A 24,248-nucleotide genomic window follows, 5' to 3' on the forward strand; every position below is an offset into this window, starting at 1 on the left:
GGAAACATGCTTGTACTTGTGAGTGACTCTCCACAGCTCATGTGGTTGAGCGGGAAGATGGAAGGGGTTAAGCAGAGAGCCTGACAGGAAGCACTCCTTTTAACATCTATCACACATACATTTTTTTTTTTAGTTCCCCTTCATATTTAAGTCAGAACATACATCTGATAACACTACCAGAAGTGAAGGCTACCGCTACTTATTATAATAATTACTCTGAAAACCATAATAAACCCATCTTAAGAATTATCACTGAGACTCACTTGTGAGCAGTGGCATGGTGCTGTGGCCAGACAGACCATCCATGTAGCATTTAAGCCGCGAGAAGCTCTCCAGCCTGAAGCAACATCACTAAGTGCTAATGTCTCATGGGTGCTGCGTAAGTGCCAGACTGTATTGTATGATTCGACAGCAGTGTCTCCTTGTGTCCATATCGAAAGCGAAGGAACTAAGGTTTATAGATTGTAAACTTGATCAAGGTCACATAGGTCTTAATAGATTCAGGCCAAGGAAGTCTGATGTACAATATGATACTGTGTCAGGTCTAGGTTTCCTCCAGCTGGAACCCCATGTTTCTACCCCATGTTCCACACGACAGGGATGGAACACTCTTTAGTGATGTGTGTTCTGGGCACACTGATAACGAAGAACCTTTACTCACCAACATGCAAATCACCATCTATTGTCTTCGGGATCCTAGCTTTGGCCCTCACTTCTAATGCATCTCAGTTTTCATGGCCTCATGGCGTCAGACAAATGGTATTTTCTATGAGATGTTTTAACCTATATTTCAAATTAAAAGGTATTGTAAACAATAAACTAACCATTTGCTTTGCTGACGCATTTAGGACTTAATTTTTGAGGACATTTGTATGTTTTAAGGACACCATCACACATGTAACCATCAAACTCTGTTATGTCTTTAGCTCAAGTTGATACAACATCATGAAAGACTTTCTCCTCGTCCCATTTTAAGATTTTTATCTCTTAATTCTCCAGATATTCACTGAGTGTTTTTTGTGGCTGCTTTCTGGATGCCCTCCAAAGCCCTGCCCTTGGTCTGTTCCCATCTTTTCCTTCAACTCTAGAGAAGTTCACTCTTAAAAGACCTCATCTAGTTCTCTTTCAATAGTTAAGCCCTGTGTGGCTTGGCATTATTATTACTATTATTATTATTCTCATCATCATCATCATCTGTCTTTGCCAAATTAGACAGTTATCTGAAATACTTATAAGATAGACCCTTCTAATAACCTTTTAAGTTGATGATTTATTGTACAATAAATCAAACCCCAAACACCCGTAAGCTGAAGAAAGACAATTTAGCAATTGAGAGAAAATGGGCCACTCCTCCTCTTCTAGAATATTCAGTGTTACAAACTACCTAAAACAACAAAACAAACCACGGTTTCTTGCCTACCTTTCTAGGTAAGTTGATATAAATGAGTACATTTTTTTTGGCTTATCTGCTAGAATAATAAATCCTGATAGCCATATGCATATGGGAATCTCTTCTTGGACATGGCCGCTTTTATAAAGCAGAGAACTTGGGGAAGCATTGGGGAAAGGAGCCAGGAAGTGGTAGAATGGGGTCAAATATTATTAAGATGTATTGTATACATTTATGAAAAAATTTTAAAGAATAAATAAAAAATGTAAAGTTCTAGAGCAGAAGGTTATATAGTGGAGGAAACAAACAAACAAACAAAACAACCAAGCGCCCTCACAAACATCATTTACAAGCTTTTATTGCCCTAACTTGTTAAGAAACTGCAAGGATCAATCCTATTTAAAGTTTTAGAGTAAATTTAGAAGCAGACAACAATTAAAACCATATGTATGTTCTGTCTATTTGCATCAACTACTGTCTTAAGACTGGTTTTCTTAGACTAAAGTCTGAGCCTTCTTCCTGATTTCTGAGCCAAGTTTGCTCCTTCACACTCTCAGCATCTCTGTCCTACTCTAGATGGTGGGATTTAGCAGTGGAGCAAACCTGTAATGCAGAGGACATAAGGTTCCTAAATACATCAAAGCAGACAAAATAAGGTGTGAAAGATGTACAATTTGAGATAGAGACAGAGGTCCCACTTATGCAAGTGACATGCAAGTGTGACCTAAATAAAGAAGGACAGGGAAATACGTGGATATTTGGGGAAAATATTTCAGATAAAAGTTCTCCAGGCTTAGACCCTGTGCCAGGGGACCTAAACTGACAACCATATTCCACTTAGAGAATACGAAGACACCCCCACATAGGTATAAGAAAAATCAAGTCTTAGGCAAGGAAACATAACATGGTCTTGCATGCACAGCCTTAGGGTAACAAGTGCAGTCATACTCCTCTATCTAACGATGATTTAAATCTGTCCTTTGCTCACTCTTAATAAATGGATCAGTTTTAAGTTTTCATCCTCTTTCTTGCAAGCCTTCTTACTCTTTTCTTACTCCCAATAGCTGAATGGACCTTCATTCCTGATTCATCCCCACAAACCCTTCACCACATACTCCATCTCCAGCAAGGGTATAAGCCTTCTTCGGGCAAACACTTAAAAAAGCAAATTGGAAGGAAGGAGGAAGAGGTAGGAAAGTTGCCCACTCTGTTCTCCAGCAGGCTCTGATCACTATCTCACTCGTGCCCAGCACCCAGCTCAGCAGGCCTTCGACACTACAGGTGCAGCTGGAAGACCTCTGTGATGCTCCAGTGCCCTCCCACCCACCCTTCTGCAGAACTGCTTCCTAGAAATGTCTTTGTAGCTCTTCCTTTTACAAACATAATGACATCACTAGGCTTCTTAGGGATGACTCCCTGCCCATACAGAAGCTGAGGCATACAGAAAACAAAACACAGCCAGTCACCAGACAGAAATTAAAAATTTTCATTTTCTCCCCCCCCCGCCCCCCCCCCCCCCCGTGGCTTTCTAACTTTTCCTTTTGGCTTCCTTATTAGAACACCATGGCTCTCTGTCTAATGATGCTATTGTTCAAGTGGTCATTTGTCATCAGTAAGTTAAGCCTAAGAATTACTATGCATATTTCCCCTCTTCTTTAACAACATTCCTCCTTAGGTTATATTAGGCTCTAGTGCCCAGAGACTTTAATACTGCCATATCATGATGGTGGCTCTTTGTCCCTCTTTCTCAGCCACTGAAATCTGACAGTTTGGGGAAGAATAATAAGAATTTAAGAAACTAGCTGGTTTTAAATACAGGTATAAAAAAGTTCTTCGACTATTCTCAATAAAGAAGTTCAGTCAAAAGAATTTCAGTCCTAACACAATGATCCCACAAAAGACACGCTACCTGTCTGCTGCAGCATGTGCCATGGTCTCAAAGGCCAGCATCCAGCCATCTTAACCTGCTGCCAACAACAGACAGGAGAGCAGATGCACGTGGGACTCGGGATGAAGACTGTTCAGTTCCTAAGTGGCTGTCAGTAGAAGCTAAGTTTCCTTTTCACATTTTGAGGACTAAAAGTAGAAACTATTTGAATTTCCCATTGATCCTATGACTCCAGACTGCTAGTATAAATAACTTCAGTGAACTGGAACTGTTGGCTGTAGTGACAAATGGGTAATTCTCTAGGACATGGAGAAGCTGGAATAAGGACCTACAATACTTCGGAAATTACTGTAGGAATTCACACTGTATTGACTCCATATCTGCACTCACCAAATTCCTTTCAAGTTGAAGCCAAAGATAGGCCTTTTTTCTTGAACATAAAATAAACAGAGAGACAAAAAAAAAAAATCAGGCTTAGAAGTAAGTAATCTTTACTTTTTCTGCACGATACTAAAAAAAGAAGTATATAAGCTGTTTACTTAAATTCCTTTATAACTTAAAAGAAAGCATACACTGGGACTTAACTACAGAGCACCATCTGCTTGAGAGTCGAAGGGAAGCACATTCAAACTGGCCTCTGCTATGAAGGGTTGTATGCCTGGCATGTGGAAGGTTAAGGCAAGTTTGGGGGCAGCCTGTGCTGCACAATAGCCTGTTTTATAGAGGAAAAGGGAGAGGGGGACAAGGAAGAGGAGGGGAAGGGAACACCCTAGCTGAACTCATAAATAATCCTCAACAGAAACAAATATTATAACCTGAGGCTGGTTAAATTTTTGACGGTTTACACATAAGTAATCAAACAGAGGACTAACATTTTCTGGCTAAGAATATTAGTATAGTTCTACAGTTCACTAAGTCCATCTTCTTATGGTTTACAAGGTGTCTCAAGATGGCTTCAAAATAAGAGTGGCAATAACACAGCCTGTCAAGGTGGGGGTTCAGAAAGCAAACAATTATTCTGGGTTTTTCTATTTGGGGGAAATAGTTTTAAAAACTCTATTCTGCTCTCATATTTTGTCCTTCATAAACCCAGCTGGGATTCAGATGGCATGTTTCAGATAATGCTCTAATTAAACGTTTTCTATGTTTCTATTTGCAAAATCAGGTTTATAATAATGTATGTATCTATTTAAACTGCCATTTAATTATTTTCCATACTTGACCACACAATGAAAACACACATATACATGAATATATGTACATTTGTGTGTATGTATATGTATGTGCATACATAAATATATCTGGGTAGGTGCGCATCTGTGAAGATGCCTAAAGATACCAAAGGTGTCAGATGCCACTGAAACTGGACTTACAGGCAGTTGTGAGCCACATAATGTATGTGCTGGGAACAGAACTCAGGCCCTCTGCAGGCGCAGTAACTACCCTTAAATGCTAAGCCTTCTCTCCAGCCCTTAGTGCAGCTTTTTCACCATCAAAGAAAAAGTTGGTCAATGTCTTTAAACAAGTTACATAATCCTCCCAAACTTATGCACCTAGAAAAAAGTGTTAGTATTTATTATTCTTAAAAACTGAAAGCTCCTTAATTCACAAACTATCCTTGCATGCATGATTACCTAAGAGTATCAGACAATAAAAATAGAAAGGGGATAGTCTCATGTTTATCAGCAATGTGGTTTATCAGTATAGCTACTAAATTTAGATAGTATATCTAATGTGTAATAAAATCCATGGAATAGGGTTACTGATAGAGGTACTCCCCTACAAAAAGAGAAAAAAATATCTTGAAAAAAATTAATATTAAGATAATTATCTGAGTTTTAAAAAGATAGTCGTGTAAATGAAATGGAGTCATGAACCAATTTGGGAAAACTGCACATAGTAGGCATAAAAAAGTTTCCAGTAACTTTTTTTTAGTAGACAATATCTACACCAGAGATGCAGATTCTTGAACTATTATTAGCAAGTGAGAGATATCCTGCTTTTGGCTGAACAGAACTGCCAGAGCTTTAAAACTACCACCTTGCATCTTAATAATTTTTAAAAAAATTTTCAGAGTAAACTTGCATCTACAAATTCTTTTACGTTTTTAAGTATTATCATTTTTATTGTGTATGTGTATGTATATGTTATGGGGTTTGCCACAGCATACCTATGAAAGTCAGAGGAAGACTTTATGGAATAGATTCTCATTGTCCATGGTTACGTGGCTTCTGCCATCAAACCTAGGTCACCAGGCTTGCACAGAAGCCCTTGACCCGCTGAATCATTGACAGCCTGGCACCTGGCACCTGGCACCTACATATTCTATCCAGTAGGAATGCTGGGTATTCTAAATGAAACTTAGAGCAATCACTAAGTGAAAAAAAAAATATATATATATATATCTCAGAGGCCTGGTCTTCTCTCTCATTCACACACACACACACACACATTCACTGTTGGACAATTGGTGTTAAAGATTGTTGAGGGATTCACAAAACATCAAATAGTAATTAATTCCTTTCAGATCAGCATTACAGTTTCCTGTTTTTTTCTTTAAATGTCTTAAACTTCTCAGTTGTAAAACTCAGGTAACAGCTGCTTTTGTCCTACATGGAGCCGACAGACTCAGACACTTAATGTGATAAGCAGAATAAAGCGTGTCAAAGAATTAAGACATCACATGACATGAAAGTATGAGAAGTGTATAACATGAACTGTAGCATAGTGTATGTAGCATAGTGCATGGAGTATATTATATGTAGCATAGTGTATATAATATAGTGTATGTGATATAGTGTATGTAGCATAGCATATGTAACATAGTGCTGCCATGTAATTAGTGTTCAATCACTAGAGAACCTACTAACACTAGGAAGAAAGGATCAGTGACTTTTATGAACTACCTGCTTCATATTATTATTATTCAGTATTATGTCAATTACTTATTGTTTTTAGACCCTGGAAGAGCCCTAGATGCTAAGGTTTAAATAGCTGCCAATAGGGTGGTTCCAGCTGGCTACACAGCTAATGAAGTATGTGGTCTTTCCTAAGTACTGCCATGGTCTCAATTTCTCATTGGAAAGTGTGGGAATGGGAATAGATGATTTCTTACCTAACACATAAAATAAGCCTTGAGAACTCAAGGGCCCACTTCTTGGGTCCAACTATAACATTTACATATTATGTGCTACCAAAAATAAAATTTTAAGCCCTATCTAATCAAAGTTCAACTCTAAGTTCATTGTTGTTTTGTACTTGATACTATACAAAGAAAATGCCAAGAAACGGTCTTTAATATACCATGGCCTATCAGTTTACTAAGAGAATTGCAAATTTTTATACAGACACACAGACCCAATGGTGTTTTGATAAAATTTGACAGAGAAAGTATCTTTGATTTCAAAACACACTGTTACCCAGAATCATAAATTGGTTCAGTTTAGTCTTAGAGCCCAGGTTGTTTTTGTTTTTCCTACAATTACTGTTACGAATATGTAAATCAGATTGTATGGAAGAAATGTAGGGGAAAAGGAACCACATTTTATGAATTAAAATGAAGGAAGGCTGAAATCCCAATTAGAAAACAAAACATAAAAATATGACAACATAAAAGTGGCCATAGCAAACCAGTAAAGCATTAATGTTCATGTGACAATCATAAGGTCATAAGTCGCTGCATTGCCCCAACATAAAATAATAAATCATGTACTAAACTGGATATCATTTCACAATAGCTTTCAAAATTTGGCTATCAAATATACTTTCATAATAGCCATGGCTAAATATTATTTTGGAAACTTATGAAATAAACTAGAATAAAGGCTAATTTATTATTTTAAAAGTAAACATAACAAGCTTTAAGTTTGCAAGTTTCAAATATTACACATTTATTAAACTCAAATTACTAACAAAAATAAAAATTCAAGGCAAAATAATATATAAATAATAATTAATGTAAGCTATGTAAGTCATGTAATTCAACCTTTCTCTTCTCCTTACACACGCACACATATACGCACACACACAGTATGTATATATATATATTGTGCCCCTATATGTGAATGGAAAAAAAAATCTAAAGTAAGGAGTACCTTATTATACACATTGCCTCACAGACACTATAAATCTTGCTGAAGCTTGCTAAAATGAAAAAAGTATTCTGAAGTACTTAAAATTAATAGCTGGGTTACTCTAAATAAGTATGTTTAAGCACATAGCTCAACCAAAATAGGCTATTAATATTTAAATTGGCTCAGAGAGTAAGTTAAAGGATGACACCCTTTCATTTAAAATAACTGGTTTTAAGGATTCTATTGCAATACAAATAGTTTAAGTGGCTATCTAGTACTTACAGAATCCAATAATTTATGTTGACATTTGCCTAATTTACTCAATATACTAAAAGAAAAACCTATAACACAAGGAAATAGTTACACTCCACAGTCAGTTGATAGTTTATAAAGAGATATTTCAAAGTAAAAGTACACTATGAAATAGGAAGAGGCTATAGCAGCATAAGGCACGTTTATATGTAAAAATACACGATGGCCTATGAAATGGTTGGTTGTAGCAACATAAGGCACTGTGATTATGTTAAGTTCAAGTCATCATATTCTCTTTAATAACCACTTAAAATGGGGGAAATATGAAATTAATCTTGGCATCAAAGTATACTGTGCATTTTGCCCTTATTTTGGTGATAACATCACAAGAAAGAAGATAACTAGAAGCAGTCGTTTTTCCATCACTCTTAGCCCTCACAAGAAAGCACCGTTGCTGTCATTCCTGATAGTGCATATGGCTTTTAACATTAGAAAAGCAACAGTTGATCCAAATGGGTTTCTGTAATTGTCCTTGAAATTTTCTTTCTCCCTCTATTACAAGCCTCTTTTGCTTCTCTCTTTGTCCCTCCCCTACTGGAGAGGGGTTGACTCCACTGGCTTCATTTAACCTTGTAATGTATAAAAAAATTTGTTCTTTAAAGGTTACACCCAAATACAGGAGTGATCACATAACTCAATAGAAAGTACGGAAACACTTTAGAGATTTGTTTTAAAATATAAGTTCCCCTTAGGAGAACTTGACAAATATAAAACCAAGGTAGGAGAAATGAGAGCAGCTGGCTAAATGAAGCGACAGACAGAAATAATTGATCTCTTCTGTAAAGTCAAGGAGTGATTTTTTTTTTCTGGCTGTAGCTTACTCCAACAACACATTCCTTAAAAATTCTTTATACAATGGGATTAGCCAAGTTATATTCTGCGCACCTCAGAACTACAGAAACAAGTACTTATTATATTAACTTACTTTTGACCAAAATATTACCAAGATGGCTTCAAAACAGTAAATACTACTCAACATGAACTGATTATGCCTGTTTAACTTAGTCACACAGTAGAGCCCAAAAACCTCGTAAGAATTAAATATGTACAGCTATTAAAGAGAAAAATGTATTTGAAGAATTATGCTGCAGACCTAACCGAAATCTAAATGAAGGCTTCCTAATCTAACAAGGCTAGAGTGCACTGAGACTTACATAACTCACCAAGAATTTAACACTTAGCCTTTCACACTGACACCCATGGAAAAAAATACCACTTAATACAATCTCTCTCCTCAGCAAATCTTAGAGGCCTCTGACGTGAGCTTTCTCTTCCTGTTCGTCCATCTCCGACAACCTGCTCTGCATCCTCATTTGTACAAAGTATGTTTCAGAACAGGTCACAAAATTCATAAACATTCAGCAATACATGGAAAATGGTCAAATTCATTTACAGACACATATAGACGAAAGACAAAATAACGTTATGAATACAAGTTAAATTGTTAATTAAAAATATACAAGGATTAGCCAAAGAAACATTATAAGAATTTCATTAAGCGCTGACTAAAGGCTTACTCCCTATCTCTGTTTTAGTCATTCCAATACTAATGTGACACACCTGAGTACACAATAGCTTACATTTCTGTTAAAATCAATCATACTGATCTTTTAAAAGAGGAAGCAATTCTACCATAAAGGTAACAATATATAAGCAAATAAGTGTATGCTCAAAAGCAAATCACATCCAGAAATCATTATATGGATATCAAGAAACAGTAAACTCAAAACACCACTGAACACCCACTGTCAGAATCTTTAGAGGGCAAGGAACAGGGTCAGACATTAAACAAGTACTTCTCAAAGGAAAAGGCTAGTTTCACTCTTCCCTTTACACCCTGTCTCAGAAAACATCTAGCCCGTGATCGATAAGCAAAATGAGAGAGGGGAAAATCATGTTTGCTATAATTTTTCAATCTCATTACTTTTATAAAACTTGACGCAGATCTGACCAATAATGAGAGATGTCCAAAGCGACTCAAGAGTTAGTGTCCTCATTAAATACCACTCACCGAAGCCCTACCCTCAATGGACACTGGGTTTACAGGGCTATCTTGCAGTATTGCAGTATTATTCTTTTTCTCTAGTCACCCAACCTTTCAGGAAAGAGTCAACTTGCAAACAAAATGTCAACAGCATACCCAAAAGCTCTAATCCCACTGACAACCCTTTAGTTCTCCCTGCTTATCTTCTGCAATGTACACTATTAATGCAGAGGCGAAACATGGTGGAAGGAAATCAAATTACACAGAAGTGTGTCTGCTTCAATTATGTTTATGTTAAGCTCACTGAATTTTAATTTGCACCGTTAGACTCGGAAGTTCATTTTACTAAGATTAGACCTGACAATCAATAACCATTACCTTGTTTTACCACCAGTGAACTTAAACCTTAAAAACAAAACAAAACAAAATTCTTAATCATGATATTCCTAACTTTAATGTGCTAACCTAATGTCATGGTATACTGATATATCTGTAGAAATTGCCTTCTCCCTCAAATATTATATGAAGTAGTTTTTATTGACATTCTAGGGAGAAAATATTTAAGAATTCAAACTAAAATGTATGCCTTCTTTAAAACTTCCAAGCGATGTTCCTAGTGGCGTTCCTGGTTCTCTGCCTGAAGTCAGAGCACATTCAGTCAAGCTGTGGCCTCATGCAGCATGTTGACTTAGTGGCTGGTGACTCAGGGTCACTGATCGTAGCTAATGTTTGGCAACTACCGTGCATCATATATAGAGAGCAACCAATTTCAGTTCTGCCAGGGCTGTTGCCTGGAAACAATAGAAGAATTCAATAATGCTCAGAAAGGAAACATTGTCTCAATTTATTTGGGTAAAGCTTTGTTCTGGGTAATAGCAGTTCTCAGTGCCTAAGTGTAAAACTTGCAAGCACCGCCCACAGTCCCGTTAAGGTATTCTGCCTGGTGAAGAGACACAGTGATTAAAATCCAAATCATATGTCAGTATAAAATTAATCATTTCCTGGACATGAAAGAATCTCTGAAGTGCCACACTGACATGGCCTTGCCTATCTCTGTAAGAGCAGAGGCCCAACACCAACATGAACATTTTATATGTCATTAAGTGTAAAAGTTAAAGCATTAACATTATTATTTAATGATCTAAGGCTAAGACTTATTGTTCATATCCCAGATTTTATAAGTCTTAATGAAAATTCATAGTGCATGCAAGTTAAGTTTGGGTTCCACTATTTTTTTCTTATAATAAAAAGTGAAGTTTTATGATGGTTTTCAGGGCAAGAAATTTTCTAAATGTATTATTTGTCCTCGTGTAATCACATGTTTATAAACCAATTTAACAGCTCCTTATAGATAATCAAGTCAATTTTAACTATTCCTTTATGAAAGTCAACCACATGAAATCTACTGTCAAAAATTTCAGATTGGAAATTTTAAAGCACAGCCTGTTTCTTAACATTTTAAAAACACAGTTTATGCAATAAGAAAGTATTTGAATTTCCTTCCTGGGAGTATGTTAAATCCCTAATTCAGAAAGTTAAAGTGTTGCAATAGTTTTCTCCCAAATAAGGGACAATTAATTATTGAGTAATAAATAAATTAGTAGTCACTACTAATAGGCAATATAAATATTAACTTCCCATCTCTTAGGATACATAAAAGAAAAGGTGATTTTCCTTCCTCTTGATAAGATACAATTAAACTATTTAGAAAAATAGATCCTAGTCTAAATCTAATTTTTTCTAATAAAAGCTTTCTATGTGTAGAGTAAAGAGATACCTTTTTGTTTGTCAGTGTCTGGGTAGCCTTCAGAAAAAGGGAATTTTAAAGAGTTATAAGAATATAGATCAGTGATAGGCTGCATTGAAATCATTTCTTATGAATTTTAAGTAAAGTCCTCTCAAGTGACTGATTAATCGGAACAGTGAGCATCACTAATAGAAAACAGTTGATGGGACTACATACAAGGCTTTAAAGGACTGCTTTCTACAAAAACAAACCAAAAACCCTAGTGATTAATCTGTCTTGTATCACTACAATCCACGTTTTCTTTTTTATCACACCAAAAACAGATATATAAGCCAACATTTACATAACATGAACATGAGGGGACAGGAAGAACCTAAGCCGACCAGCCCATTTATCTTAACTTACACGTTTTTTCCCAGTAATTCCATTCTAACGGACCTTTGTGAGGTCAGGCAGAAATATCAGTATCCTTCATAACCGACTGAGAAAAATGAAGAGAGACATATATGGCACTTGCTAACTGAAGCCTGAAAACTCTAATCATGAATTACCTACTGGAGCATCTGCAGGAGCTTTCGAACGCATCGTGCACCAGCTCCTTTACAGAGGCGAAAGAGCAGTCACCAACTGTCTGCTTTAGGCTACTCTAACACTATGGTCTAGGTCCCTACACACTGCAATGCTCTAACAGTTTCAAAACACAGACCGTTCAGATCGAATACTCAGTGTTACTACTACCAGTTCTTAACCCTCTCATTGAAAGGTAACACTTCAAGAATTTTCTTGCAATAATATATTCTAAAACAGCTAGATTAATATGTGCAATAAATGTATCCTATGACTAGACATCTTATTTTCTTGATTTCATACTCGTTTGACTTTGGATACTTGTAGATGATAAATGTTACTTTAACAGACACTTGTTAGTGAGCAACTCTGATTTAGTGGTCAAATAAAATCTTTAACACTGACCAATGAGAAACAATTGCTATTTAACCAAACACCCAAAGTGCTTTTGCAGTGACGAGTCCTTTCCAGTTTCTAACATGCCTATACATTCAAAAGACCATTTGTACTGAGTTATTTGCAAAAGTATAAAAAGAGTATAGAGAACACATACCGATAAAAGAATTAAGTTTATCAAACTATCTTAAATGTATCATTCTTAAGAAACAGCAAAGTGCTAACTTACCTTGAATATCCATTAGAAAACACTGAGCGGCCTGGGAAGTTCATAGCCCCCAAGGAAGTCAGGTTGTCCTCTCCAGACCCTTGGCACCTATTCCAGTTTTCAGAACCAACGGGAATGGGTGGAATGACATTAAAAACAGGCTTCTGATCCTGCTGCTGAGAAAGGGATGCTGTATTCATGTCATAGTGGTACATCTGTCCTCCAGAGGTACTCACGCCATGAACAGAAATGGCAGACATTTTATTCCCAATTATATTTGTCCCAGAAAAGCTTGCCTGGCAATAAACTGGGCCCAGTTTCTCTTGCTTAATTACCCCAGGGGTGCAAAGTTCAATGAAATCATCTTTCTCTGTTTTCACTTGGGGCAGTGCCACACTGCTGGGGCTTGATAAGACTGTATCTCCAGTATCCTGAATTTTAGGTTTAGTGTCCGGTAAAATAAGAGGCTTGCAATCCTCATTCGCGTCCCCTTCCAGAAGGAATGGATCATCTTCTCCCGCCAAAGGAGAAAGCAAGTTTTCATCTATCAACAGGTCTGACCTCCAAGGACTCTCGTTTGTCTCTTTACCTGGGGACCCGGCAGAAAACTCCAAATCCTGCAAGATGTCAAAGGTGCTTTGGTCTGTGGTATACAATTTCACACTGCCACCGTTGGTGCCGGGCTGGCTTTTTCTATTTTGCTGTTCTGAAGATGGATCAGAGTGAGTCTGGGGAAACTCCTTCTCTGTCGGGGTAGCACACCCCGCTGCAGGTGTTGAACTCTTGGGGTTCTCGGGAAGGCTGGTCGACCTATTGAGGTTTGCAATGCTTTCTTCCAGAAGCCGAAAGTCTGTTTCCCCAGAAGAGAGGCCAAGCTGGCCCTGCTGTGGGTAGCCCAAGTCATTCCCCATCACTTTTGTTTCGGTCTCTCCCATATACAGTCCCATGGACAGTGAAACGGCTTTGGATAAATCTGGCGGCTGCTGCTGCTGCTGCTGCTGCTGCTGCTGCTGCTGCGCATTGCTTGCTGAGCCTTTTGAAAAATCAAGGAGAATCCTCTGCTGCTTGGAATCTGCCTGAGAAGCAGCAGCCACTGAGGGTGAAGGCGCAGAAACCTTGACTGTAGCTCCTCCCCTCAGGGTTTTATAAAAGTCCATCACGCTTCCCCTCCCCCGGCCAAGCAAACTGCTGGGGACTTCGTCTCTACCAGGGGGAGCTAAGGATTCTTTGGAGTCCATTGGCAAATATTAACTACAAAAAAAAAAAAAGACATAATAAGCTCTAAAACCACATTATCTCTGATCCGATTAGTAAGAGACAGCCTATTAAATAAACCCTTTAGGTAACTCCCAAATCAAAGTCTCCATTATCAGAAGAATAGTTGCTATCTTCTAAAATACAGCTATAACCTCCCTGCTCCCATCCACAAAGCAGCTCATCTGCCCGGCTGACCGAAGGCAAAGTTACATTGAATTGATTTAAACTTGGCTGTTCATCCTGCCACTCGCTAAATGTACACATTTGGTAAGCATGGAGATTATAATTTGTTATTTGTGATTATTGCAAAGGTTCAAATTGAAATTGATGTCAACGTATTTAACCTTTTTTTTTTTTTCCCAACCCCTTTCAATTGAGAGATCCCTCTCTGGAAACCACTACATAAACCGTTTGATAAATGCTATACTATAATTGTTTACACACCTCATGATTCACAATTTCACCTGTGTCAATCCCCACACATCTAAACATTTCAAGGTACAACCTTGAAGAATTATGCACATTTTATTTGAAAAAAAAAAAAAAGCAGTGTTGGGCTGCTTGTCTTGCAGGGCTAGGGAAAGGCTTACTCTGAAACTCCATTTTCAACTAAATATGCCTGTCTAGTATCACCTACCTTCAAACTTGGGATATAAGAAATAATATATATTATATACAGCCTAAAATGTACATCTTTAAAAGCAGAGTAGAGTGTGTACTGGCTTCTTCCCTACAATTTTAACCTATTTAAATAGTTTAATAGAACAGAGCTTATCAAAATTCCTAACACCAAGATTTACTGAGTTATATTCCTTTTTTAAAAAAATTGTTTAATATGCTCAATACAAAATATTTTATCTATAAGTTAAAGATTTCTCTTTCCAAATATGTAAATACCAGGAAAAACAGAAAAACTGGACTGTAGAATCCACATATAAAGTCAAATAAAACCCATTCAAGAAAATGCTCAGAATAATTTTCTCTGCAGTTTTAAACCTTTATTGTATTCCTCCAGACTGCTAGTATATTATTAATAATCAAAATGTTTTGAGAGGCTAGCAAAGACTACGACAAATATATTTGGAATCCCCTCCCATTAAATGGTGAAATTTTCCTGTACCAAGACACTAAGTATGACCATCTTCTCTGGAAGGGGAATTTGAGGAAGGTGGAGAGAGGGCTGGGACCTGCTGTAGGATTCTTCCCTGTACAGGACTTTCCTCTCAGAACCGGGGTCCTATGCCTTTGAGAAGGGTCTAACATTAGTTATCAAATAGACCTTAATGAATTTTCACACCCGCTTTTTTGACAGCTGCCCCTTCCAGCCTGAAACCATAACAACACTTCATAAAACAAGATGCTCCCTTAAGCGACATTTATCCCCCAGTTAAAACTGTAAATAACCCCGTGACATTAGTCACACGAACCATGCCCAGGGTCTTAAGTGGTAAGGCCGCAATTCCCGAGCCTGCAACCTCAAATGTCAAAGTAGCACTTGTTTTTTTTAAAAAAAAAATCGCTGCATCAAAAAAAAAACCGTGGCTAGGGAGGATCTCTTTCTAAAAGGGGACCACTCAGAAAAGTCAGGCACGAAATCATGCCCCAAAGCTAGTGCCCAAGTTGTCAGGGGTGGGGTTGGGGGAGAAGGAGGGAGAAAGGTGCGAGGTGAAGGGAGAAATGTGTCCAGACCTGTTGAGTTCTCTGCGGCACGCCCACTTCTAGCAGATAAGGCCGGGCGGGCGAAGTCTGGGCTGCAAGCAGCGAGCCCCGAATCCACCCCACAAGCCCGCAGCCCGCAGCCGCGCGCCCTGAGCCCGCGGGTCGCAGCCGCCGCTCTGCCTTCCCCCCGGGGAGAAAAGCTGGCTGTCCCGGCGGCCCCGAGGACAGCGGAGACCGGAGGGCTGGCGACAAAAATAAAAAAAGAAAAGAAAAGGAAAAAAAAAAAGCAAAACCAAAAAGGACGCCAGACTCCCGCCGGGGCGCTCGAGGCTCCACGGCGGGGCAGCGCGCTGGGCCAGGGATGGCGGTGCGGGGAGAGGAAGCGCCAGCGCTGTCACCGCCGAGGCCCTTTCGTCACCGTCACCCTGCCCTCGCCAGCCTCCACCCCCCCCCCCCGCCCCCAAGCCCGGGCTGGCAAAAGTTTGCCAAGTCCCGCCGCCCCGGCTGCCGAGCCCCTCGGGGAGCGCGCCCAGTCCGGCTCACCTCAGCGCGGGCGCCCGCTCGCCCGCTCGCCCAGCCCCCGCTCACCTCAGCACCCGCGCGCTCGCCCGCCCGCCCGCGGCTCCCACCGCAGCCAGATAAACAAGTCGGCGTGCGGACGCGGGAGGCGCGCGTGTCACGGAGAAGGAAGTCAACAGTCGCCCCCTCTTTTCCATGGGGGAGGGGAGAGCCCCTAGCGCGGAAAGTCACCCGTTCCCGGCTGACAAGCCGGGCCCCCGCGCCGCTCCCGTCTCCCCGCGCGCGTTCCCCCGTCCCGGCGCCGCGCCGCCCGGCTGCGGCGTCTCGTTCCACCCACTTAGAATCCGTCCCCGACGGGCGGGCGGGCGGCGACTCGGGCTCCAGGCACTGACTCCGAGCTCGCAAAATGGAGGAGGCGGAGGGGAAGGGGGGGGAGCGCGGACACGCGAAAGGGCCGCCCGGCCGCGGCAGGCGAGCGGGACCGAGCGAGGGGCGGGCGGAGGCGGCGCTACGGCGCGCACACACTCGCACACACGCGCTCCCACTCCACCCCCGGCCGCTCCCCGCCCGAGGGGCCGCGCGGCGGCCGCGGGGAACGGTGCAACCTGTTGGCGACTGTCGGCAACTGCAAGGGCGCCCGCGGCCCTCGCCCTCTTCTCGCCCAGCGCGCCGGCCCCGCCAGCCCGGCCCCGACGGCGCCTGCAAGCCCGCGCGGCTCCGGGCATCGCCACTGCCGGGGCGCGCGCGGCTTCTTCGCCCTTTTTCCCCACCCGAGGGACGAGAAAAAAAAAAGTGCGGCAGCGGCTGCCGACCTGGCCTGGGAGAGAAAGCGAGTTTCTTTAGTTTCTCTTCTCCCTGGCTCCTTCCCGCCCCCGCCCAGCTCCGCGGCTTGGAACCGCTCGGGAGCCCGCCCCGTGGGTCCGCCGCCAGAGCCCCCGAGGGGGTGACAGCCAGCCGGCAGAGCCGCAGGGGTGGTCCGCGCCCGCCAACTGCCGAGTTGCGCGAAGTGTGTCACTCTAGCAGAGGGGCTACGGGATGGCACGGAAACGGTGCCGCAGAGCCCCGGTCGCTCTCGGGGCAGGACGGCAGACACGCCCTCGGGGTGGGGGGAGGCTTGGGGAGGGGACGGGAGGGCAGAGCAGAGGGTCAGCGCATACATACTGTGAGCCCGGGGGGGGACTCGCGTGCTGCCAGGTCCCCCACCCCCGCATCGTCTGGGCGGCCCCGTCTGCAGCCGCCGCCGCCGCCGCCGCCGCCGCGCGCGCGCTCGCTCGCCACCGGGAGAAGTTGCAAAGCAGAACTCACCCTCCCCCGCGCCCCGATTGTCCCCCACCCTCTTCCCCGAGTCTGAGAGGAGGCGGCGGCAGCAGCGGCGGCGGCGGCGGCGGCAGCAGGAGGCGCCGCCTGCCAACTTCAACCCCCCACCGCTCCCTCCCCGCCTGCCAGCGCGCTCACATTTGGAGGAAGTTGCACGGCGAATGCAAAACCCTCCTAGCGAGCTGGGTTTCTTTGCACTTTAAAAAAAAAAAAAGAAAAAAGAAAAAAAAAATTGTGATTAAGGAAGCCTAGCGGGGCGGGAGGGGGTGTGTGCAGGCCTAGAAGCAAGTTGCAGACGGAATAGTAAGTTGCTGGCGAAGTCCGCCCTCCTCTTACCCCAAACTCCTGACCTCTCCTTCCACCCCCTTCGGGGCCAGCATCCAAGCTCCCCGCGGAGGCCCCTCCCCCAAATCTTGACATTTGCTGCTCCAGGCTCAGTGCCTCGCTCTGCCTTCTTCTGAGTTCCAGGGACCCCTCTGCCCCTCCAAATAAAACAAAACACGCATCTTTACAACCTCAGCGTTTAGCTCCCTCCAGCTGTTCCCAGGGCGAACCCCGGGTCTCCAAGAGAAACACGTGGCCGGTCCCCCTAGGACAGGAGAGGGGCGTGGGGGTGACAGTGCAGCCGCCGCGCTGGACGTGCCCCTAAGCTGCCATCTGCTTTGGGCAGGCTGGGGCGACTCTGGGACCGTGCCCCCTACCTCGCCCCGCACGCTACGGTTTAGGGGACTGGGGGGGGGGTGTAAGGTGTTACGGTGTTGCTTTGGGGTGCGAGGAAGTAACTTTTGCTCCCTCACAGGTGCCAGCGCTTGGCACTTCTGACCGGAGCTGAGGCTGCCATGGCTCCACCCCATCCTCTCCCCCGGCGTGCAGCTACAGCCGATCGCGCCGCACTTAGACTCCGAGGGCGGTCTCCTCTGCCTGACCTCTTGGAGATCTCTGATTGGGGAAGCGCGTGCCGGAAGTCTCTCGCCGCCATCTTGGTAAAGAGCAGTGACGCCGCACGGTCACCATTTTGGCATAGGTGCTCTTTAGCTTCAAAACCGAGGCGCCCTTTCTTGGATGGAAAATGTAAAGGCTGCCCAATGTGTCTTCCGCTTTGCACGGGTAGGCCGTGGCTGTAAGACCGCCCCTGGGCCAGAGGTGCTCCACAGTCGCTACCTCCATGGGAGCCAGGGCCGCCATCTTGGCAAAGGAGCCAAAGTTTGACACCTCATGAAGGAAAACCCATCCCAGTGTGGACCTCCTCCTCCAGGAGAGGAGTTATGAAGAGCCCTTGAACCAATTAGTGTTGAAAACAAAAAACAGAAAGGAAACAAACAAACAATAAACCTTTTAAGTAGAGAGAGAACCAAGTCAACCAGGTTCATAGTGGACATTGAGAACTTTGACCTATGACTTGGCTTTCCTTGCTGGCTAATTTCTCAACTACTGGGATGAGCTATCTTGTGAATTTGGTCCCCAGACTTCAAACCGATTCTTCTGTATTTGTGCGTGTTGGGAGATACTCAATTCTAAATAAAACTCATACTTATCCTTGATGATGATCACCTTTTAAAAAGAACTAAGAATTATACACATATATCATTTTTATGTATACTTTCATACCACAGACCTAAGTAGCTGAATTACTCATCAAAAGAATCTACTTCATTTTTTTTCTTGCATGTTTGAGTTGTAAATGGTAGGTGCTCTTTTATTTTTGAATAATTTATGATTTTACAAGAATTCCTACTTAATATTTTTCCTTTTCCTTTTTTTTTGCATGCCTAATAATTCTTAATGTAGAAGAATACTTCATTTTAAGTTTTAAATTTCAGTTCCAAATATTTTAAATTGAACAGAAATAGGAATTTTTCCAGTTCTTTCTCCCTAGTGGCCTAACTATGCCTTAGTCTATTAGTTCAACAGAAAAACATCTCATGCTTTAATCCATCATATTGCTTTAAAAATATGCTTAAACTCTCAACAACTAATCATATCTACACAGTAAGAAAAATAATTATGAAATTAATTTGCTTAACATTCACTGACTCTTCTGCTCAGTTTGCTGGAAGTGTTGAATAAAATAGATATTTTATTATACTTCTTGGGAAGTACTGGGGATACTATATGCTAGGAAAGTACTCACTAGGCCAATGAACTATGTCACTAGTTGTCTTAGTCGAGGTTACTATTGAGGTGATGAAACACCATAACCAAGAGCAACATGGAGAGGAAAGGGTTTATTTCATTCACAGTTCCATACAAACAGTTCATTATTAAAAGTAGTAAGGACACCACTTCAAACAGCAGGAATTTGGAGGCAGGAGCTCATCCTGAAGCCATGAAGGAATATTGCTTACTGGTTTGCTCTGCCTTCTTTCTTATAGACCCCAGGATCACCAGCTCAGGGAAAGCACCATCCACAATGGGCTTGGAGGCATTTTTCTTAACTGAGGATTCCTTCACGTAACTTACCTTAACTTGTATCAAGTTGACATAAAACTGTCCAACGTGTTAGTTCTACTTGATTTTTCAGCATGAGGAACTGAAACTTACAGAGCTTGATCCAGTGTCACATAGCTCCTCAGGGTTAAGGATGGAATCCAGTAATGTTAAGAGAGATTTTCCTCATGGATGCCATAATTTACATGAAGGGGCATTACTAATTCTTGAAAGACTTAAGCACTCATGGAATTTAAGCAATGAATTTCAAAGAAATTAAATAGTTCTTTGAAAAAATAAAAAAAAGGAGAACTGTCCATTGTACACAGGTGAAGTTTAAGATTTTGATAACATGATTCTTATTATAGTTAATAACTATTAAGCATCTGTCCACCAGACACTATTCAATATTTTTATACATTACTCTTAACTCAATAACATGGTACTTACTCATCAGTAACTCTAGGAAGTTAGTATTATTACAAGGTAAGAGACAGTATAAATCCCTACCTCAGAGAGAATGTATTTTATTATCTCATAAGAGGAGATAGGAATAAAACTGATATATTCAGGCTTTATCCAACAAAAACCTGATCTATCCTTTTCATTATGTTAAGTCCCTGGAACAGAAGCCCATATATATCAGCCTTAAGGTAATATTTTACAGAGTTTTGATAATAATGCTGAGTCAATTAATCAACTGGGCATAATATTACTTGGGGTTGAATTGGCTAAGTGACTTAACACAAAGTTTATGAATGTTACTCAAGATTTTTTTATGCTTATTCGTGTGGATTTTAATTTCCAAACTATACCCGTAAACAACTAGAACACATTATAATTTTACAATATCCTGCACAATTTGGTAACATGTGAGAATGGTAGTCCATTTGTTGTGTGCACTTTTGTTATATTCTTTCTCCCTACTAGAATATAAGCCTGAAAGACAGAGACTTCCTATTCAACACTTCTTATGCAGTGTATAATTGATGCTCAGTGGGTGTTAATTGAGTGAATTGATGAATATGTATTGACTATTATGCCCTAAGACAAACAAAATATTAATAAGCCTGAGCTGCAACCAAATCGCAATTTACATTTCCGTAGCATTTGGACTGCAAAGATTGCTCAGAAAGTAAAATGCTTTCTGCTCAAACAGAACCCACATAAAAATTCTGTTATGGCATCAGGTGCTTGTAATTTCCCCCACCCCACCCCACCCCACCCCCTTGCACAGAGACAGGAAAACTCACTGGGGCTTTCTGGTCTCTACCTAAGCTCAAGATACAATGAGAGACCCTGTTAAGGGAATAAGATAGTGATAGAGCAGGACACCCAAAGTCCTCCTCTGGTCTCCATGTGATCCCACAGATACATGCACCCCCCCAATCCACACACACACACACAGAGATGGAGAGACAGAGAGACAGAGACAGAGACAGAGGAGAGGAGAACAAGAAGAAGAGAAGAGGAGGAGGAAGAAGCAGAAGCAGCAGCAATAAAGGAAGAATGACATGAGTGGCGAATAAGGAAAGCATTTATATATCACTTAATGTTTTGATATTTTCATTTCTGCTCATCTGTTTAATTATCTTCATTCTCATTGAAATAACCCAAACAAAAGGGTCAGGTGATCCCCCTCAAAACCATCAATCAAATCATATGAGGATCCTGACCCAGCATATACAGGGGCTCTCTATTGCAGTGAAACAAGTCCAATTTTGCTGTTAAATCTATTATCTTCTGTCTGTCCTTTACAGAAGGCAAAGCCTTCTAGAAGTGGTGATTAGTCTTTTGTTAAACTTAATAAGGTTATTTATTTAATACTGAAAGCAAGAGAACCATCAAAATGGATAACTTGAAAACTTTGTTTTCTAAAACCTAAAATCCATCAGAGAACGTTTAGTTGCCTCACCTTAGAATAAAGGCCTAACATTTTTATGAGTGCTATTTTATTTTTTCTGGGTGGTATATTCTCACAGTGTATTGGGACTAATGCCAGCATCTATATAGGGTAATGTTGAACAAGCTCCCTAACTCACTATACCTTAGTTTTGACCACTTGTAAAGTGAGAATAAAATAATAGCAACTTAAATTACAAAGATTAATCAAGTTTGCTATATATGAAGTATATTAATTCATGAGGCATATTATGTACTCAATTATCATTAAGAACTATTAGTCATTTAATTTCAAATTCCCCTAATAATTATTAGTCATTTTAATTTCAAATTTCTCTGGTTCTTCAAAAAAGTAGAAAAAGATATCAAAAGCACTTACAGAATAAACTAGATTTCTACTTGTTTGTGATTCTTTCTCGTCTTTTGAAGCATCTTCCATGCACACTGCTTGACTGAAATCCACTTCTAGCATCTTTCCATTTAGGTTGTATAGAAGAACGACTTCTTTTCATACTCATGTCTCATCCTTAATATGAAAACACACATGAGGGAAAACACAAGAGCCTGGAGAGCTCAGCTGGTAGCCAGAGAAATGTCTGGAGGAACCTTGGCTCTGTGTTCAGCACGGCTGGACAGCAGTGCTAAGTCTTTCACCAAGAGTACAGAACTTGGACTTACTGGGATGAGTTGCTATGACTTTTATTGGAAAAGATCTTATTCAAGGAAAGACTACATAGCAATTCCAGGCCCACCTGTGCTACTGGTTATCATGTGAGTTCTCTTACAAAGAGACACTTCTTTGAAATTTATTTTCCTCCAGCTATGATCATTTTTTCATGGCTCAGCTTGCACTTTTTTGTTTTATACCCATTCCATTAACTCTATGATGTTAATTATAAATATGCTTTCTTGTTAATGAATAGTTTTGAAACTATTAGCTATATGGTGATCCGACACAACTTTTCTTGTGCACTGTCAGAACTACCTGAAGTCATCATAGCTAGTAAATGCCTCTTGACCATTGTGACTTTGGGAGACACATTCTTTAGGCTTTACAGGTAAGGGGTTCAAAGGGAACCCAGATAAACTAGAATGTCCCATTTCTGTGTGCTTTAATATTTCCATTTACAAAAGACATGTTTGTTATAAAAAATTCACACAAATATTTCAAACTGTTAGAATCAGTTCTGCGTTGGTGTTTGTTTCTTTTTCTAGTTAGAATTAACATGGAAATTTGAAAATGCTGCATGGAAATGCTACATCTTCCCTTTCCTGTATTTTTTTTTTATTGTTTTGCCTTTTTTTCCCCTTTCATCATAAACAACTTAAAATACCAGCTCTTCTTCCTGTCTATTTACTGTTGGTGTTTGTCCTGGTTAAATCCGCTCTATTAGCAGAACTTGGTTGAAGCAATAAGGGATTAAAGAGGAGGTATAGCACCAGCTGACATATTAGATACATGTAGCCATAAGCAGAGATCTAATGTTTTCAGTGTTTGGAGACATTGGAGCAAGCACACAGAATAATTGCAGCGACTATTACGTACACTGTTTGTCATTTGTGGCATTTGTGGCTGGCCATTATGTCATTAGCTTTCTTCCTTTTCTGATTTAATCTTTTCTCTCCCATGCTCCTCTGGTAGATGGTGTCTCAGTCTGCCCCGTTTGTTGGTGGTGTTGCTCAGCTCAGTTTTGAGAGGCACTGCTTCCGTTTTAGATCTTACACCTCCTTTACTTAGTTAATGTATGTATTTGTTTTATTTGAAGCTAAATTGGAGGTCATATTTATCCACATTTTGTTTCTTGTAAAAGCAAAGCTGAGCTTTACTAAAGTGTCTTAAACTATATTTAAGCGTGAGTGTTAAAAAGAGACACATGTGAGGGGGCACTTTAACACATGGACAGGCAGATGCAGACTTCTAAAGGGGCAGCCAAATCTGTAAGTTCTTCACATCACATTCTAAAGTAGTGCAAAGGGTATTTTGCTACACTTCATAAAATAGCATCAATATTAGATCTTTTCTATCCTCTTGCTTAATTTTCAACCTAAGGTCTGCATTTGAAACCCAACACAGTTTATACACTTGAATGGACTTCAGTTGGTCCTTTAATCTTTCAGTTTGTAGCAGGAGGTAATATCTACCCATGCATCTTACAGGAAGTGGGGTTGAAAAGAAGACTTCTAACTTTGAGAATTATTCAGAAAACAGGAGAGGCATACATAAGTTTTGCATCATCAGTAAGTTGCAACAAAAGTACCAATTATCTCTACCCCTATTTATTTGTGTCATGTGATATCCAGTGCACAGGGCAATAGAGTTTTAGGCAAGGGGGTGTTAACTTGTATCAGTGGTAGCTATACAAGCTTGCAAAAGCTGCCTGTTAATTTTTCAAAGATTGTGTTAGTTACTAATCATCCTCATTATTACAAATAATTTACAAACTTACAGCAAAACATTTCAACAGCAATATTAAATGCTCAGGAGCAGTTTACTTTCTGATTATTTCACTATTATTTGATATGTTTGTTATATAATGGGAATCTTCTGGTATGTTAAAAAAAAAAGCATATGAACTCTTAGCCTCTGCATTCAAAAGTTATT

General features: G+C 40.8%; 1 protein-coding gene across 7 annotated transcripts in view; it reads right to left on the reverse strand.

The window, feature by feature from the left end:
* Positions 1–24,248, reverse strand: part of Nr3c1 (nuclear receptor subfamily 3 group C member 1) — a 107,714-nt gene that overhangs the window by 61,914 nt on the left and 21,552 nt on the right. Inside the window, exons 1-2 of one of the 7 annotated variants that reach the window (XM_029472042.2) lie at positions 17,456–17,557; positions 12,587–13,816 (exon numbers count right to left, since the gene is read on the reverse strand). In XM_029472042.2, the coding sequence (XP_029327902.1) occupies positions 12,587–13,803 (1,217 nt within the window). In that variant the 5' untranslated portion in view covers positions 13,804–13,816; positions 17,456–17,557. Of the gene's footprint in view, positions 1–12,586; positions 13,817–15,511; positions 15,660–16,069; positions 16,484–17,161; positions 17,264–17,455; positions 17,558–24,248 lie in introns of those variants that run through there. The other 6 variants (XM_021150302.3, XM_021150301.3, XM_029472040.2 and 3 more) reach the window with 6 other exon arrangements.

The sequence above is a fragment of the Mus caroli genome, unplaced genomic scaffold, assembly GCF_978045245.1.
Source record: "Mus caroli unplaced genomic scaffold, Mus_caroli_1 scaffold_19, whole genome shotgun sequence".
Taxonomy (NCBI): Eukaryota; Metazoa; Chordata; class Mammalia; order Rodentia; family Muridae; genus Mus; species Mus caroli.